Genomic DNA, 18755 nt, shown 5'->3' on the forward strand with positions numbered 1-18755 from the left:
GAGTACACAAGTAGTCAATATTATTATAATTTATTCTCGTTGGTATCTTTGAAATATTTCACAATTAAAAATGTTTTATAGTAACTTTTTAAAAGTTTATTTATTTTCACAGAGAGAGAGAGAGAACCCCAAGCAGGATCCCCACTGTCAGCATAGAGCCCAGTGTGGACATGAGCTCACGAACCATGAGATCATGATCCCGGCTGAAATCAAGAGTCAGATCCTTAACTGACTGAGCCACCCAGGTGCCCCTATATAGTAACTTTCAAGAAGAGACTGTGGAAATTGTTGTAAGCTGCTTGCTAGGGTCTGAATGTTTGTGTCTTCTCAAAATAATATGTCAAAATACTACCCCCCAAAGCAATGGTATCAGGAGGTGGGACCTTTGAGGTGATTAAGTGATGAGGGCAGAGCTGTCATTGATGGGATTGTACCCCTATATTTGTGCCCCAGAGAGCTCTCTTGCCCTTTTGGCCATGTGTGCTACAGCAAGAAGACAACTGTCTACAGACTAGGAAGGGAACCTTCACCAGACATGAAACCTGCTAGAGCCTTGATCTTCGACCTCCCAGCCTCCAGAATTGTGAGAAATAAGTATTTTTGTTTTTGTAAGCCACGCAGTATATGGCAGCGTGAACAGACCAAGATACTGCTCTTTTTGACTGTTCCTACCTCAGGTTGTTCCCAGCCCTCTTGGTCATTGTCTAATTTTGCCTCTTGAACAAATCCTAGAGTTGTCTCCACCAGAGTGGCACCTGCTTCTCTATGGGAAAGGGCACCTGTTCTCTCCTGACCTTCAGCCTTGGCTTCTGTCCTCAGGCCTTTGCTGTGGCGTCCTGCTCTTTCAGCTGTGTTTCACTAATGGGAAAGCCGAGACTAAGGACTGTGAAATCCCACTTGGAGGAGCCAAAACCACCACAATTGCCCCATTTCACCTCTAATTACCTGTCATTCGAAGTCCAAATGGCTCTAGAGTCTCCCTGTAGGATTTTAATTTTCTCTTCTCTCTTTTGATTCACTGTTTATGGAACCTGCATAACTATCTTTTTAGAGGATGAATTAGATTCCTAGGCCAGTCTCTCTCAAACACCTTCAGTCCTTCCCTAAGACTAAATTACGCCCAAATACCCTAAGTGTGTCATTCAAGATTCAGCCCTGCCCAGAGGAAAGGTTCATAAGTGCTGAATCCCAGTTATGACAGTTTTTATTCCAGTGGCTTTGGGTAAATCACTTGGCCTTTCTAAGCTTCAGTTTCCTCTGTTGCAAATTGTGATAAAAAGAGCACCTCCTAGAGTTGCCTTGAAATTAAAGAGGGGATGAAATCAGGCGTTTAGTCCAATGCCTGATACCCAATCAATGGTAGCTTCTATGTTCTCTACTACATTCTTCGACACACAACTCATAATTCCCTCAATTCATCCAGGGCTTTCACTTTTAGCCTTGTTTGTTTGTTTGTTTGTTTGTTTGTTTTTGTCCCAGATGCCTAGAATGCCCTTCTACATTATCTCCCCAAGTCTGTGGTTCTCATCCTCCTACTAGAGAGACAATAAACTTAGCAGAGGGACAGTACAATCACCTGGGTTCAAAAATCAAGTTCTGCCATTTCCTCCCTGTGTGACTTGCTTAAGTTACTTAATCTTCTGCCTAGGTTTCCTCACTTGTAAAATGGGGGATAATAGGGGCGCCTGGATGGCTTAGTCGGTTAAGCGTCCGACTTTCGCTTAGGTCATGATCTCGCGGTTCGTGGGTTCGAGCCCCGCGTCGGGCTCTGTGCTGACTGCCAGCTCAGAGCCTGGAGCCTGTTTCAGTCTGTGACTCCCTCTCTCTCTGACCCTCCCCTGCTCACGCTGTCTCTCTCTCTCTCTCTCTCTCTCTCTCTCCCCTAGAAATAAATAAAAATATTTTAAAACATGGGGGATAATAGCAGTACAGGTATCCCCTGATTTTCCTAAGTTCCTGTTAGGCCACTTCAATTTCACCAATTACCGACATTATTAGTACCTGTTTTTGCTAACTGAAAGAAGAAAGTAAAAAGGCAAAACCAAAAGCAGTCTTCAGCATTTGTTTTGCATCAGCCGTTATGGAGCAAGTGGACACCCCCAAGCCAGAGTACCCCCATCCGTCCGCCCGCCCCCCACGCTCCTGCCCCCAGAAGTACACTGAGCATCTCAGCAGCAAGTCTCCACAGCTTTGAACTATATCTATGAGCACATGTGCTTCCTCTCCATTTATTTTGTGCATCTGTTGGCAAGATGTGTCTAAGGTATCAGAAAAGCCTAAGAGAGGTTATTGGGAGCGAGGGGCGAGGCAGAATCTGGAAATGCTCGGGAGTTTTTCCATATAAATTAACGGTAATTGCCTCTTCACCTCATGCCATTTGGGCTTAGGGAAGGTTTTATAGGAGCTCTACTTCCTAATACCCGGGAAGCCAATATCTACCTTATAGGACTGTTGAAAGATTAGTGTGTCCTCGTGAAGAATTTAGAACAAGGCCCGGCACAGTCAATGCTAGATCAACGTTGTGGGCTGGCAGTGGCGTCGAACGTCCGCCCTCCGTTCAGGGCCTGAGCTTCTTGGGAGCAGGGGACAGTCTAATCTCTGAATCCACAGTGCCTCGAACGAAATAAGCATTGCAATAAATCTGCAGAACTTAAGGCAGGAGAAGGAGAAGTGAAAACCGAGGAAGCAGGTCTCGGCGCGAGGGTGATGGGAGACGAGGGTGGGAAAGCTTGGATTCCGCGGAGCGCGGAGGGCTGCGGCGCCAGCGTGCAGAGGTGGCGCCCCGGCGGCCGCGGGCGCGGCTGGCTTTTCCCAGGGCCTCCGGCGGCGGTCAGGTGGCGCCGGGAGGCCGGGGGAGGGGCGGCAGGAAGGGGTGCGGTCGCGGTCGCGGGCCGGCCGGCGCTGAGCACCCGCGGCCGGGGCGCACTCCCTCTCGCGGTTCTCCCGCGCTCCGGGTCCCCGCAGGTAAGTTCAGCCTCCCCGCGCGTCGCCCGCGGCCGCTGGGAGAGGTGGGCGCTGGGCCCGACCCCCCCGGGGCGCAGCCGGCGCCGCGCACCAGGGGGCCAGGGGGTGAGGGGCCCGAGGGGCTTCAGGGCGGAGAGTCCACGACTCCCATTTCCATTTGGCGGAAACTGAGGCCCAGAGGAGCAAAAATGGGGTGCCCAGGGCGGGGGAGGGGGTTGTGTCGCCCGGCTGTGGTGAGGGCGGGGCGCAAAGCGACCCCCCGCTGTCAGGACGCCCTAGACCCTTCACTTTTCCTACGGATCTAGCGTCTCGGCCCCTCTAGTGCTGACCGTGTTGGGGACAGAAAAAGAGCGGAGAGTCAGGAATGTCCTGTGGGTCCCTGGGGGCTCAGGAGGGGCTGGACGAGCCCCATTCTGAGGACTTGGAAGCGCACTCCTCCCCGTGGCCGGTTTCTCCTCTTTAAGTTAAGCCATTTGTTTTATTACACTTAACTATTTTTAGGTGGTAGAAGAAAAGTGCATTTAGCTATTGAGTTTTGGGAATCCGAGAAGTTTGCTTTTCATTGAAAAGACTCACCTTTTTCTTTGATTGCAACAGAGTCCGTTTCACTGCTCATGAATCATCCCGCTGGCATTTGAGTCAGCAGGTGGGGGATCTGACTCCTAGCCTGCAAAATGACCATATATAGGAAACTGGTTTGTGCAGGGTCCCAGAGGCTCTGGGTCCCTGATGGCCCTTCTGACTGCTGATAAGGAGTTATATACACAGTTGGACATAAATTCTTTCCCAGGATTTGTGTTCTACACAGATAGCAAGACTACCCTGGGGGAGAGCTACATTTACAACTTGTTTTATCAACATCGTAAAAAATGTAACTCATTAAATCGTTCTTCTGCAAAGATATCACCATTGGCTTCATGAAGGCAGAAAATTTCAGACTGATGAGAAAGGGAATGTAAAACATGTAAAGAAAACAAGAATCTTGTTCTCAGAGCTGTGCTCATTGTGTAGAGCAATCTGTTGAGAAATAATCGGGATGGGGTATGAAGAAAAGGAAATGATGTAGGTGCTCTAATTACCTTTCTGAAAAGCATGTTTAAAGTTCTGTTGTTCAATCATGTAGCCTCCACTATGGAGTGATTTCTTAAAATTTCAGTCAGTAATAATTACTAATAATTTGCAAATTGTACTGGATCAACACATTGAACATCAGTTTTGACGATGTCTGATGTCTGGGACAGGCACTTGGGGAGGGCAGAAGCAATGGAGTTACTTTCATACCTTTGGAGTGTGACTGCCTTGATTCAGGAGGGGGACACTCCCTTGCTGTGTGGCTGGAACATTGTGGGACCTTCTCTGTGCCCCAGCTTCTTTAAATGCAAAGTGGAGATGTTATTAATGACACCTAACTCCCTAGATTATTGTGAGGTTTATATTAAATCATCCATTCATTCATTTAATGAGCACTTTTTTAGTACTGTCTATGCCTCTGAGAACAAATATGACAAAAACGCCTTGCGGAATTGACCTAGTGCTTTTTATATCACCCGGCACATAGTAAGAACTCAAAATGCTAGCTGATATTACAATACATATTACTTCATTCTGCGCTAGCAGCCCTCCTCTTCCCTTTTTACAGATGAAGAAACTGAAACTCAAAGAAATTGAGTTTTAAGATGCAAAATCAGGGGATGCCTGGGTGGCTCAAGTTAAGCATCCGACCCTTGTTTTCAGCTGAGGTCTTGATCTCAGGGTCATGAGTTCAAGCCCGGTGTTGGGCTCCACGCTGGGCATGGAGCCTACTTAAAACAAACAAACAAACAAAAAAGGCAAAATCAGAACTAGAACACCTTGTATCCACTGTGTATATAAAGGGATGCAGTGTTAGACCTGGTAAGCAGAGAGCAAGAGCCTATTGCCCCAGGGTACAGAGGGCCTGAGGGCCCGAGAAAATCATGCTAAGTATTTCCAGGAACTAATAGTGTTAATTTCCTACTAAACTTTGTTCTGGGGCTATCTTTGAAATTTTAGATTATTTTGTTCCCAGGATCGGTGGGAGCAACTTGTATTTCTAAATCAACCCTGGAGATATGCCAGCATGTTTGAAAAATGTCTACGTATGACAAGGGCATGGGTTCCCAATCAGGGCTCCACCAAAGAATTGCCCTTTTTACGTCTGAGCCCTACTAGGAACCAGACTGCCTCCTCAAAGAGCAAGCATGTCTGTTTATAACAGGCTGTAGGCTTGGAGCCTTGTAAAATGTGTATGGAGGTATCACAATCAAGCACAAAGAATCAAACTCAAGCCAGCTAAAATTCATTGACCGTTTCTGTTTCTGCTGTTGTTCCTTATGAGGTATGGATCCTGGTTAAAAGAACTCAGCAATCAACATAGTTCTATTGGATTTTTAAAGGAGTCAGTTTTTTGTTTTCCGGGAAACATATTTGTAAACCTCTTACATACAGAGATTTTTTCTCTCTCTTGTTTTGACCCCTACCGAGATCCAGCACAATCCTTTGTATATAATGGTGCTCAGTAAATGTTTGTTTATTAAATAAGGTACTTGATGTTAGAGACGCCACATCATCTTACTGAGATGGTTTCTCTTTGAATGTTGACTTCTGGTTTCTGGATTAAAGATTAAGGGTTTTTCTTGAGATTATTATGTTCTGAATCCCAGATTTATTCTGTTTAGTAACTTTTTTTCTTTTAATAGGTTAGTGTGATCTCAACTCAAGCAAAAGTAGAATATCATGGCCTCCATCTGGGTAAGTAAAAACCAAGCCCTCATAACACAGTAACTCATCTTAGTCAAATCAATATACAGAAAGTCAAAATATTAGGAAAAATGTTTTGAAAGCTGATAAAAGTTTCATTTAAATATACATGCCAAAAAAGCTAGAGGATGTCTAAAAATAATAAAATAGAAAAATGTGTTTGTAGAGGTATGTAATTAAAATTATTTTTGATGACACCAAATTAGAGGTCAATAACAGTAAATTTCATCTGTGATTTGGGAATTTATTATATGATAAGGATAAGTTTCGTATCAGAGAGGAAAAGATGGCTTATTCAATAAATAATGTTAGGAAATGTTCTAGCCATTTGGGAAAGAAGTCAATCTGTATTCCTTCTCCCTTCATACATTAAAATGAATTTCAAATGGATAAAACACTGAAATGAAAGAGACAAGATATGGGTGAATTTTAAAAATAATATTGGAAGGGTGTCTGGGTGGCTCAGTCAGTTAAGTCAGTTAAGCACGTAACTCTTCATTTTGGCTCAGGTCATGATCTCAAGGTTTGTAAGACTGAGCCCTGTGCTGGCAACACAGAACCTGCTTGGGATCCTCTCTCTCTGTCTCTCTCTCCCTGACCCTCCCCTGTGTTATTCTCTCTCTAACTCAAAATAAATAAACACTTAATGAATAAATAAATAAAAATTAAAATAATCTTGGAGTAGGAAAGGCAGTTATAATTATGAGACAAACCAAAAGCCTAAAAGAGATATATTGATCTACTTAATTGCATGTAAACTTATGGTTTATGACAGCAAACAACACTATTAGTAGAGTCAGAAGACAACCCACAGAGGAATAATATTGTATCATATCAGGCAAAAAAAACTAATTTCCTTAACATAAAAATTACTTGAATAGGGGCACTTGGGTGGCTCAGTGGGTTGAGCCTCTGACTTCGGCTCAGGTCATGATCTTGCAGTTCATGGGTTCAAGCCCCATGTTGGGCTCTGTGCTGACAGCTCAGGGCCTGGAGCCTGCTATGGATTCTGTGTTTCCTTCTCTCTCTTCCCCTCCCCTGCTTGTACTCTGTCTCTTTCAAAAATAAATAAATGTTTAAAATTTTTTAATTTATTTGAATAAATTAAGAAAAAAACTCAATGGAAAAATTTGTAAGGGACATGAATAAGACATGAAAAAAATTACAGATGTCCAACAAACATATGAAAAGATGCTGTCTCTCACTAGGAAATAAAGAAATGTAAAAAACACAATGAGAAACCATCTCTGACTAAGTATTGGTAGAGCTGAGGAAAACATATAGTAAGACCAATGTTGGCATTACAGGTACTCTCATACTCTGATTGTGGGAGATTAAACCTGGCACACTTTTGGATGGTATTTTGGTGATAAATGTACACCCTCTTTAACCCAGTTTTCCTACTTCTGGGCACTGATACTTGCATAAGACTGAAAAAACATAGGCCTAAAGACATTTATTTGTATTCATGAAAATATGCAGACAGCATAAATGGCCCTCCATGGGGTATGAAGTGAGTAAATGACTCATTTGTAACTTGTAGCCATTTTTATGTGATCATTAAAAAGAATTGGACAAAAGGAGGTCAGGTCTTTATATATCAACATAAGAAAATGTCAAAAGAGGGGGCTTGGCTGTGTTAGTCATTTGAGTGTCAGACTCTTGATGGTGGCTCAGGACTTGATCCCAATGTTCTAGGATTGAGCCCTGAATCAGGCTCTGCACTGACAGCGTGGAGCCTACTTGGGGTTCTCTTTCTGTCTTTTTCTCTCATGGGCCATCGGTGTGGCTCTGTTGGTTACTCTTGATTTTGGCTCGGGTCATGATACCATTGTTCGTGGGATCGAGCTTTGCGTTGTCACGCTCTGTGCTGACAGCACACAGAGACTGCTTGGGACTCTCTCTCTCCCTCTCTCTGCCCCTTCCCCACTCTCTCTCTTTCTTAAAATGAATAAATAAACATTAAAAAATTCTCTCTCAAAATAAATAAACATTAACAAAAAAAAAAAGATTCTCTCTTTCCTTCTGCCCTTATCACCTACTCACCCTTTCCCTCTAAAGTGAAAAAAAAAAGTAATAATGAAAAAAAAAATCAAGTTACAGAATAGTATCTACAGAATGATTCTGTTTATAAGAAAGAAAAAAGAAAAAATATACATAAAGACTGTATTACGTGAAAACTTTCTAGAGAGGCAGAATTGTGAGCAAGGGCACATTTATTTTTCAGTGCATCACCCTCCATGCTCTAATTTTTTTTTGTGAATGATGAAAATACATTATATTACATAGGTGAGGGACAGAAAGGCTTCAAGAATAGCTCGTGTGGAGATGTGCCAGCCCAAGGCATGGGTGGTGCTGGGCCGAGGTGTGCTGGTGCAAAGTTTGCTTGGCCCCAGGTTATTCCCTTACCATGGCCAGGAGGCCAGTCTCTCCTCTTGCCAGGTCTGAAATTCCTCCTGCTACTATGGACACATAGTAGAATCAGACGAAAAAAAAAAAGCATTTTCCAAAATGCTGGTTTTAAGAAAAAAGTCTCCCTCTAGTCCTTGTCCATTAGTAATTCAACATGGGATTAGTCGGTCAGGCTCTCCAATTAGTGGGTCACCTGACACCTTCAAAGTCATGGCTCATTTCTGAAGGGTCAGGAGAGACCCACGTGAGTGTGAGAGAGGGCGTATTTGTTTTCTGTTGCCACCATAATCGATTACTATAAATTCAACAACTTAACGCAACACCCATTTTTTAAATCTTGCAGTTCTTGCATGTTAGAAGCCTCAACCAGGCCTCATGGTGCTAAAATCAAGGAGTTGGCAGGGCCGTGTTCCCTTCTGGAAACTCTGGGAAGAATCCATCTCTGAGCTTATTTAGGTGGTTGGCAAAATTTACTTCTACTGACAGATGAATGGATGAACGAAATGTGGTACATTGTCCCCCTTTATCGCGGTTTCGCTTTGCATGGTTTCAGCTACCCACAGTCAACCACAGCCCAGAAGCAGAACATCTTCCTTGTGACGAATTGTCAGAGGTGAATAGTAGTGGAAAACTTTCTTTCACTAGTTTCTAGATCTCCGTGCCTACCTCATTCACCTCACTTCATCTCATCACAAAGGCATTTTATTATCTCATAACATCACAAGAAGCTTGAGTGCAGTTAAGATATTTTGAGAGAGAAAGACATATTCATATAACTTTTATCACAATATATTGTTATAATTTTTATTAGTTATTGTTAATCTCTTATTGTGCCTAATTTATAAATTTAACTTTATCATAGCTATGCGTGTATAGAGAAAAAATAGTATATATAGGATTCAGTATTATCTGCAGTTTTAGCCATCCACTGGGGGGTCTTAGAATATACGTACAAGGAAGTATTATTCAGCTCTTAAAAGGAAGGAAATTGTGATACATGCTACAACATGGATGAACCTTGAGAACATGATGCTAAGTGAAATAAACCAGCAATAAAAAGACAAAATACTATGACTCCATTCATATGAGGCATCTGATGTAGTCAAATTCACAGAGACCAAAAACAGAGTTGTGGTTGGACCCCGTAGAGACCGAAAACTCCAGCTGTGGAGCTGCAGAGGATTTGTTGCTTGATGGGTATAGAATTTCATTTCTGCACAATGAAAAAGTTCCGGAGGTCTGTTTCACAACCACGTGAATATTCTCACTGCCACTGAACTGTACACTTAAAAATAATTAATGTGCTAAATTTTATGTTTTACCATAGTAAATAAAAAAGACCCTCATATTTCTGTAAATATTCTTATCACTATGTTTTATCTGTTCTCTTTTTCCCCCTAACACACAAAAGCACATACATACCTAAAAACAAATAAGCAATCAAGTCCATGCTTTCCCCTAAACGGTTTGTAGCTGCCAGTGGATGGTGAGTTTATTGGAGCGTTATGATCAAGAGAGACGACTTTGGTTGCTATTTTAGTACATTGCCAGTGGAAGATGAAAGAATAGCTGGTTTCCTGGGTCTGTAAATTCGAGGTGTGTTGCAACCCTCCCATTGTGTCAGATGAATCAACAATCTATGTTGCATTACTACTTCCTTTGTTTGGAAATGTTGCGTATCTCTGTTCAGGCATGTGTTCTACTTAACACCTGGTGAGAGGGCCTGATATCTTAACAGTTTGTACACTTTGGATCTAGGGTCCCTTGTCTTCTGTTGCCTTTATTTAGATCATAGCAAGCATTCAGGCTTCAGACAACCCACAAATTAGAACTAGTCTTGGGAACATGACTCTGTGTGTGTGTTTGATATCTTTATTGCTTTGGGGGTGGGGGCAGATGCTCAGGAGCTCTTGGTGGGGCTAGCCCACTGCCTCTTCACCGCAGGCTGCTGGCCATGCAGGATGGCCGTGGCTCTGTGAAGGGCGGCCACGCTCAGATCTGGGCCGTACTTGCTCTTGAGGACCGTGTACCTGATGCTGCTAGTGGCCTGGGTGTTCTCATTAATGGGCTGCACGTAGGAGGTGGCAGGTTTTCGCTGGTCGAATCCCTGCTTCATGACTACCACTACACCTTTGCCATCCACCGTGGGCTCAATGCACACAGTCTTGCTGTGAATACCCCACTGTAGCGGAAGCAATTGCGAGCCTTCAGGTTATGGGCCTCGTGCTGTACGTCTGCTTGCTCCTCTTCATCAGGAAGCTGGAGCAGTTTGCAGCCCCATCCATTGCAAGGGGGTGGACTCAGCGGCAGAGTCGGAAAGAGCAGGACCATGCCTTTCTGAAGATACCATAGCAGTATCTTTCCTCTACGTGCCTTCTACAATGCTAGCTTTCTCAAGCAAATATTCTGGGGTCTTTGCTCCTTGGTCAGTTCCTAACTTATTTTTAGAGAATAATGAATGCAATTGCTATTTGTTTGAATCCTCAAATTAGTATTTTAACTACGCTGCTAAATTCTTTCTAAATTCATAACCACCGTAATCATTATGAACTCTTATAAGATCCTAACTTGCTATGCATTCTCCCTCCCCCAGTCCAAACTCTACTTTATAAATGAGGGGAACATAGAGCTACTCAGGAACCAAGGAATAAAAGGCATTTAAAAAAAATGTAATTTCACATAAATATGATGCCTAAGGACTTTGTCTTCAAGGAGTTCATCAAGAGGGTAGTTAAACAATTAAAGCAGCAAGTACCTGCTGCATTGAGCTCTACTGGGAACAGAATGAAGATGGTCCAGCCACAGTCCCAGCTCTTCTATCACATAACTCTTAAATTGACTGTTAACTATGACCTTGAGCAAGTTACTGTCAGTCTTTTGCTATTTCTGTTACCTCACCTGTAAAATGGGTATAACAGCAGTACCAGCATCATTTAGTGCTTGTAAACATTAAGCCGGTTCATATAAAATTGCATTAACAGTGCCTGGCATGTAGTAAGCATTCAGTAAACGTTAGCTGTAATCATTATCATTCAAGTATATGATTTTTTAAAAACCATATTCCCAGCTAATTAATATCCCTGCAACTGTTTTAGTAAAGGAGTTTCTGGGGCCTGATTTTATGACAAATCAACAGCATCCTCATCCCCACTGGAATGATTCTCTCTGAGCCATCTGGAAACAGATGGATTTTCCTCAAATAGATTCTGACCACTCCTATTTTGAAGATTATTATAGAGCAGTTTTAAGTTCATAGCACAGTTGAGGCAAGGGTAAAGATATTTCCCATATACCCTCTGCTCAGACACATGCGTAGGGTCCCCTATTATCCACACCCCTCACCAGAATGGTACATTTGTTGTAACTGATGAACCTACCTTGACATCATAATCACCAGAGTCCACAGTTTACATTACAGTTCACTCTTGGTGTTGCACGTTCAGTGGGTTTGCATATTTATATGTATTTAAAGAAGGAACGCTCGGTTCCCACTCCAAGTATGTATACTGCAGTACAGTGCTGACACTCACTACCTGGAGTTAAACTCCAGGTTTAAGAGCTCTGCCCTCACTTCAGACACCAGCTGCCAGCCTCAGAGCCACCTGCTCTTCTGACCTGTACATTCGGGGATTTCCATGACCCTCTCACATTCAGTAATCGTCTAGAACAACTCACAGAGTTCGCTGAAAGTGCTATATTTACGATTACAGATTTAAAAATCTTTTAATGTTTATTTGTGTGTGTGTGTATCTGTATGTGTGTGTGTGTGTGTGAGAGAGGGAGAGAGAGAGAGAGAGAGAGACCATGAGTGGAAGCAGGAGAGGGGCAGAGAGAGACACACACAACAGAATCTGAAGTAGACTCCAGGCTTTGAGCTGTCAGCACAGAGCCTGACATGGGGCTCGAACTCATGGACTGCAAGATCACGACCTGAACTGAAGTCAGACACTTAACTGACTGAGCCACCCAACTGCCCCGATTATAGTTTTATCATAAAGCCTACCTACACAAAGAGACGTAGAGTAAGGTCTGGAAATGCCCAGTGTCTGTGGAGTCAGGACATATCAACTTCCCTTGCACAGTATGTGTCCACCAGCCAGGGATCGCCTCCAAGTCTCCATCTAGAGTTTTTACTGGGATTTCATGACATAGGCGTGATTGATTAAATCATAGGCCACAGGGCTGAAATTAATTCCAGTCTCCTTCCCCTCCCAAACTGCCAATCAGCCCCATCCTACAGCTATCTAGAGGCTTACCCTGAGTCACTTTGTAGGCGTGATAAAGACACTCCTGTCTCAGGAAATCCCAGCGGTTTTGAAGCTCTATGCCAGGAACCCAGGACAAAGACCAAAGATATTTTTTGTTAAATTAGTGTATATATATATTATCATACACATATAAATTATCATATATATGTAACTCATATCAGGGCTGCACAGAATTTCCAAAACATCATATTCCTTTATTTTTTACTAAAATTATATTTAGTAAGGGACTAGTTACCTTGTGCTGATCAGAACTTCTGCTTGGAAATTACTATCTTTAGTAATAAGGAACAGTGGGGAAAATGAGTAAATGGTTTGTAATAATTACAGATTAGCAGGCAGAATCACTCAAAGCATGAGATCCATGGAGAAGAAATACTTAAAGGGATTCTTGATGGTGGAAAGGTTGGGAAGGCTTATGTAGGGTGGAAACTTACTAACAGATAAAAGTAATCCCTGATAATGTGTTCATGGTGAGATAGAGAGCACCACTTTTCTTCCCCACCTGACCCTTCCTCTCTTTCCTGGGGACAAGATTGGTGCAGTTTGACACACGGGGGCTCAATGGTTCCATGTCTGCTGTGTAACACGGAGTATTGACACCAGCAGTAGGGACGCCTAAGAAAGGTGCAGTGTGCTAATGTGAGAGAAAATTGGGGAAGGTAATGCCTTTTTCTTTCTGTCCCATGGATGACACCAGCCCTGGGCTGCTTATGCTACTGGTCCTGGGTACAGGGAGTTGGTGGGAGCCCTGTCCAGTTCATAGATCTTATTTTGGTGAGGACATCCCACCAGACCTTTCTTTCTGGTGTGTTTGCTCTTCCTAACCATGCAAATCTAAAACATGTGTGGGGAGAACACCTGTGTGACACACATGAGGTTAGGTTGGATTTCTCCTCTGATCTCCCTGCCTACCGCATCTTGGGGCTGGAGGATCTGGCTCTAAAACAGGTTTCATTGAACTAGACTCCTCACATCCCAAGGAGAATGGGCATCATGCCTGATTAGATACTCTTCGACATGACTGCAGCTTCCTGTCTGGTGTGTGTTTTAAACCATGTTCCCTAAAGCTTCTTTAGATAAATATTGGCACTTATACAGTTGCAAAAATGGTTCTCTGCAGGAAGTTAATGAAAAACAGGTAAGACCTGGATTTCAAATCAAAACATTAGAGCTTTGTTTCAGGACAGAGTCTGGAAAGAAACACTGTCTAATCTGAGTGAGAAGAGAGAGGCTTCACTGGGAATGAATGGACTGAGCATTAAAGAGCTGTCCTTTGCCACTCCCTGACCCCAGGTCACCCTTAAAGACACAGGGCCCCTCTTTCACATTTAATTATAATAAAAAGTGTAATTTGCCAAATCTATGAGTAGTTATTGAAGAAGCCTGCTAAATCACAGGCAAAGAGGAAAAGAAAAAGCTGTAGCTCAAGAGCAAGGAATGTAAAGGGGAGACAGTATAATTTGATTCTCTTGAAAGCCCGTGTTTTGGTGGATGTTTGAAACACAAGCATTTTAGAGTACAGAACAAGAAGATTAATACAGACAGAGAGGTCTCATGTGAATTAGAAGAGAATAAGTCAAAAGGGGCAGAAAATTCTCAACCTTCCCCTTCCTCCATTATCAGATTTTGCTTCTTTTCTTTTTAAAACATTTGTGTTTGAGTAAATACTTCACCTAGGTCTGGAGGCATGTTTAAATAGGAGTAGTGACAACTATGTCTGAACAAGATGTACAAAAGCTGAAGAATGCATTAGTCAGATTTTTGAGGTATGAAATGGAGCTCTGAAAAGGCACCTAGTGGCATTTGAGAATTATCAAAGAAAGCAAGCCTCAGAATAAAAAATCATTTTTTATGTATTTATTCATTTAACAAATATTTACTAAGCATCTCCTATGTGCCAAATACTGTTTTAGGCTCTGAAAATACAGAGAAAGAGAAATTTTAAAACACATGGAGCTTAGGTGCCTCTGGTTTTTATTAGGGAAGATAGCTAATAAGCTAAGAAGTAAGTGTATAATAAATAAAGTCAGTTTTAAGTACTCTGGAGAAAATCAAAGGTGGATAATGACAGTGATGGAGAGTGTGATTTTTCTGTTCAGATACGTGAGCGGAAGTCAACGTGGAGTCAGTGAGTTGGTAGAATATCTTGGAGAAGAGCAGAAGGAACAGCAGGTACAAAGCCTGAGATGAGATGTATCACCCCTTGGGGTGACAGCAGGGGAACAAGGAGATTTGGGGAGGCATGTCACTTCTTTTCTGGGGATCCTGCAAGGGCCACAGAGAATCTCAGTAGTCTCAATAGCCTTTGTATAAACTCTTCAAAGAATTTCCATTATGTAGGTTTACTTGACATGAGGAAGAGTTCTTAGATCTGTAGCAGCTTGTTGTTAGGAATGTCACTTCCCAAACACACACTTGTACAAACTCATAAATTAATGCATGTAGCCATCATGTTATGTGGGCATTAATGACCTTGGCCACAGACACAAGAAATGTTCTTTCTGTAATATTACAAACAGCGAATGTCCCTGGTCTCGGTTCCTCATGGGTGGATTTTCATTCTCATAGAAGTGATGTGGGAGCAGAGTGGATGTCACCACTGCAATTCCAACACCCTGCCAAACCAGTGCCATTTTCTAGCCAGTCTCCATTGCAGAAGACGTAGACAATGCAAGATTCCTCAACCCAGTGAGTCAGGTTCCCTGTATCTTCCAGAATCTTCCAGAGTTAGAAGGCAGGTCCCTTTGACAAAGTTGTCTCTCCTGGAAGATGAAGTTGGATATGTATTTCACATAACTGAGGATGTGGCCAGCGTAGCCATACTAGTCTTCACCTCTGTGGCTCTTGGCCAAGCAGAGTTTGTTCAATAACTCTTAGCTAAGTTAAGTTAAACCTGACTGATTGTGGAGGAAAAACGTAATCCTCAGATACTGGTGCTAAATAACTCAAAAGAAGATGAATATAAATTATTTATAATCTGGTTCAAACAAATAATGAAAATTATTCTGAGAAAGAAGTTTTTGTTGAGAAAGACTTTCTGGGGGCCCGATCCAGATAGCTGGATTTGCTGCCTTCACCAGAGAACCCCGAGTGCTTGGAGAGACAGTTAGAAAGACATACAGAATCACTGAAAACATCCCTGGTCCACCTGGCTTCCACCCTGGTTTCTGGGACCAGCTTTGAAATATTTCTAGCATCTTCCAAATTTCCTAGGATACAATGGTCACCTTGATCTCTGGACTATTGATATTTGAAGGAAGCAATTTCATCAAGCAGCCCATTGCATTATGTAGGTCTGGGAGAAATTCCACACCTTGGGATGTCATTGTCTTGCTTTCATTTTCTTCCAGCGAACTCATTCATAGTTATTTTTTTTTTTTAATTTCTGAGAGAGAGAGAGAGTGATAGTGTGAGCAGAGGAGGGTCAGAGAGAGAGGGAGACACAGAATCTGAAGCAGGCTCCAGGCTCTGAGCTAGCTGTCAGCATAGAGCCCAACGCGAGGCTCGAACCCATGAACCGCGAGATCATGACCTGAGCCGAGGTCGGATGCTTAACCGACAGAGCCACCCAGGCGCCCCCATAGTTACTTTTTAAGCCCCTATCTGAAGACTGAGTACTGGGCTGGAGCTGGATATACTGTAGTGAGTAAAACAAAAGGTCTCTGCCCCTTGGAATTTTATGACAGAGGAAGTGGAGATGTAGATGTAAACAGTGAGAGATAATACCGAATGCTGAGTGCCCTATGGGGGGAGATTTGCTGAGATAGAGACCAACAGGAGAGGACCCATTCAGGTCATGTGGCCAGCGCTGGCCTGTCAGAGAAGATAGCCTTTAAGCAGAGGAGTAAAGGCAGGAGAACATTCCAGATAGAGGGAGTAACACAAACAAAGACATTAAGATGAGGAAGAATTCAACACACATCAGCTGGGCTCTCAAAGAACTGAGGTGTGCTTGACAAAGGGGAGAGTAGCTCTGGGTGAGGATGAAGAGGGAAGTTGGGTCAAGCCACACAGGGCCGTGGGGACCACTGGCACAGAGCACTTGGCTGCTTGTGGGAGGTGGTTGGAGGTGGGCAATGGAAGGAAGGGAGACCACTGCAGATGTCCATGCCCAGGGCAATGGTGTTGGTGACTTGGACAACAACAGGGGCAAGGAAGATGGGGAGAAGGACACAGGAGACGGTCTTTTTGAGATAGTCTAAATAAAGTAGGCTTTGCTGATGGATTGCACTTGCAGGGAAAGAGAGGTGCAACAAAGGTGACTCCCAGGTTCGTGGAAGTTGGTGGTACCATTTAGAGGGAGGGGGCAGACTGAGAAAGAAGGGCAAATTAGGGATGAGCTCAGAGACTACAGTCGGATTGCCTGAGTTTAAATCCTGGCTGTGCCACCAACAAGCCACATGATCTTGGAGGAGCCTCCTACTTCTCTGTGTCTTCTCCCCTCAAAAGTGGGGATCATAATAGTCTCAAAGGGTGTTTGAGGATTAAATGATCAGATACGGGTAAAGCAGAAGTAAGTACAATGTAATTGCTATGCGGAGGAAGAAATCAGCTTGAGAGGAAGTAATGAATTGATATGTGAGACATAAAAGCAGATACATCAAGTACACATTGAATATACAAGACCAATGTTCAAAATAGAAGTCTGGGCTGGGTTTATAATTGTGGGAGTTGTTTGCATACAGCAGGGGAACTGGTGGGAATAACCCACAGCAGGAGTAGAGGGAAAGAAAAGAGATTTTCCATCTTACAAGTACCTAATTTATAGAGGTCAGGCAAAGAGGATGAGCTGACAAGGAATAAATGCAAGCTGGAAGGGCAAGAAGAAACCTCAGGGGTGAGGTCCAGGAGCCAAAAGACGGCAGAGGTCTGGCTGGGTTGATCATGTTTGACACATGCTTCCAAGAGGTCAAGGTGTCTTCTGATTATCATCTGTGTTTCATGGAAAACATAACACAGATGGCTTGTTTGTCCCTATCTTCCCTCATTTCTGAATCACACATCTTCCTACTCCAACCCAACACCCTCCTCTGTTACCACGTTCCAGTGCTCTTGCTCTGAGACTCTCCTGATGAAATCGTTGTGTTTAAAACAAGAGAAGAAGGGATGTATGGATCTTTCCTCATTTGAATGAGACAAGAAGAAGTGCATACATGTCCTCTGGACCTCTTGGATGCACTTCAAACAAAGCCATGATGTCACTCGCTTCTCTCAGTCACCTGAGGTCGCTGATCCCTGCTTCTCCCACCCCCTGCTTCTCTCTGCTCCCCCTGGATGGGAAGTGCTCCAGCAGTGGTGATGGGGAGTCTTCTGTTTGCAGTGAGCCCTAGTGTATTCATTTCCTGGGTCTGTTAACAAAGTTTCACGAACTGGCTATTTTAAAACAAGAGAGGTGTATCTGCTCACAGTTCTGGAGGCTGGACCTCTGAAATCAAGGTGTCAATGGTGCCGTGCTCTCTCTGAAAGCTGAAAGGGGGTCCTTCCTTGCCTCTTCCAGATTCTAGGGGTTTGCTGGCAATCTTTCACGTTCCTTGGCTTTCAGCTGTACAGCCCCAAACCCTGCGTTCACGGTCACATCACCTCTTACATATCTCTGTCCTCACAGAATTGTCTGCTAAGGACACCTGTCATATTGGAGTAGGGGCCCACCCTACTCCAGTATGACCTCATCATAACCAATGGCATTTCTATCAGCTTCTATCCAAATAAGGTCACATTGTGAAGTCACATGCACTTGGCCCGACACATGGTTTTGGAAGGACACGATTCATCCCATAACACTTGCATCCCTTGACCATATTTCATTTCAGGGCCCTTTACATTAAGCTTTCTTTGGTTTTGAAAACCAGCTTTTACTAGAAAAATTGAGTGAGAAGTCTCACATTTTACAAGTTATGATTGCTTTATTGTTTTTTTTTTTTTTTAGTTTACTCCACTTTTCTTTTTTTTTTTTTTTACACTTTATTATTATTTATTTAATTTTATTATTTTATTTATTTATTTATTTATTTTTTTTACAAATAGTTTATTGTCAAATTAGTTTCTACATAACACTCAGTGCTCATCCCCAAAGTGCCCTCCTTCATGCCCATCCCCCCCNCTCCACTTTTCTTTCTATCATAAACCTTTGTGACCCCACAGACTGTTTTGACATCGAGCAGAGAGTGATCATTTGTCCTCAGCTTTTCAAGAGTTCCTGAGTCCTGGAAGTTTATATGAGGCATTGATTTGAAAGCTTAATTTTAGGATATGGCCTTTACAGGACTTTATGAAGTGATGAGTGATTTGGCTTTACCTCACCCTCAAAACGTATGTTTTAAATAGGTTTCCTGT

General features: G+C 43.0%; 1 protein-coding gene and 1 pseudogene across 1 annotated transcript in view; one reads left to right on the plus strand and one right to left on the minus strand.

Annotated features, from left to right (window-relative positions):
• Nucleotides 1-2592: 2592 nt before the first annotated feature.
• Nucleotides 2593-18755, plus strand: part of ANXA3 (annexin A3) — a gene marked incomplete at its 3' end in the record, with an annotated part of 45243 nt that continues 29080 nt past the window's right edge. Inside the window, exons 1-2 of the mRNA XM_039225511.1 lie at nt 2593-2689; nt 5682-5733. Of these exons, the coding sequence (XP_039081442.1) occupies nt 5719-5733 (15 nt within the window). The remainder of the gene's footprint in view (nt 2690-5681; nt 5734-18755) is intronic.
• Nucleotides 10055-10504, minus strand: LOC120227390 (annotated as a pseudogene).

This window comes from Hyaena hyaena, unplaced genomic scaffold (assembly GCF_003009895.1).
Source record: "Hyaena hyaena isolate Hyena2069 unplaced genomic scaffold, ASM300989v1 scaffold_2266, whole genome shotgun sequence".
NCBI classification, from domain to species: Eukaryota; Metazoa; Chordata; class Mammalia; order Carnivora; family Hyaenidae; genus Hyaena; species Hyaena hyaena.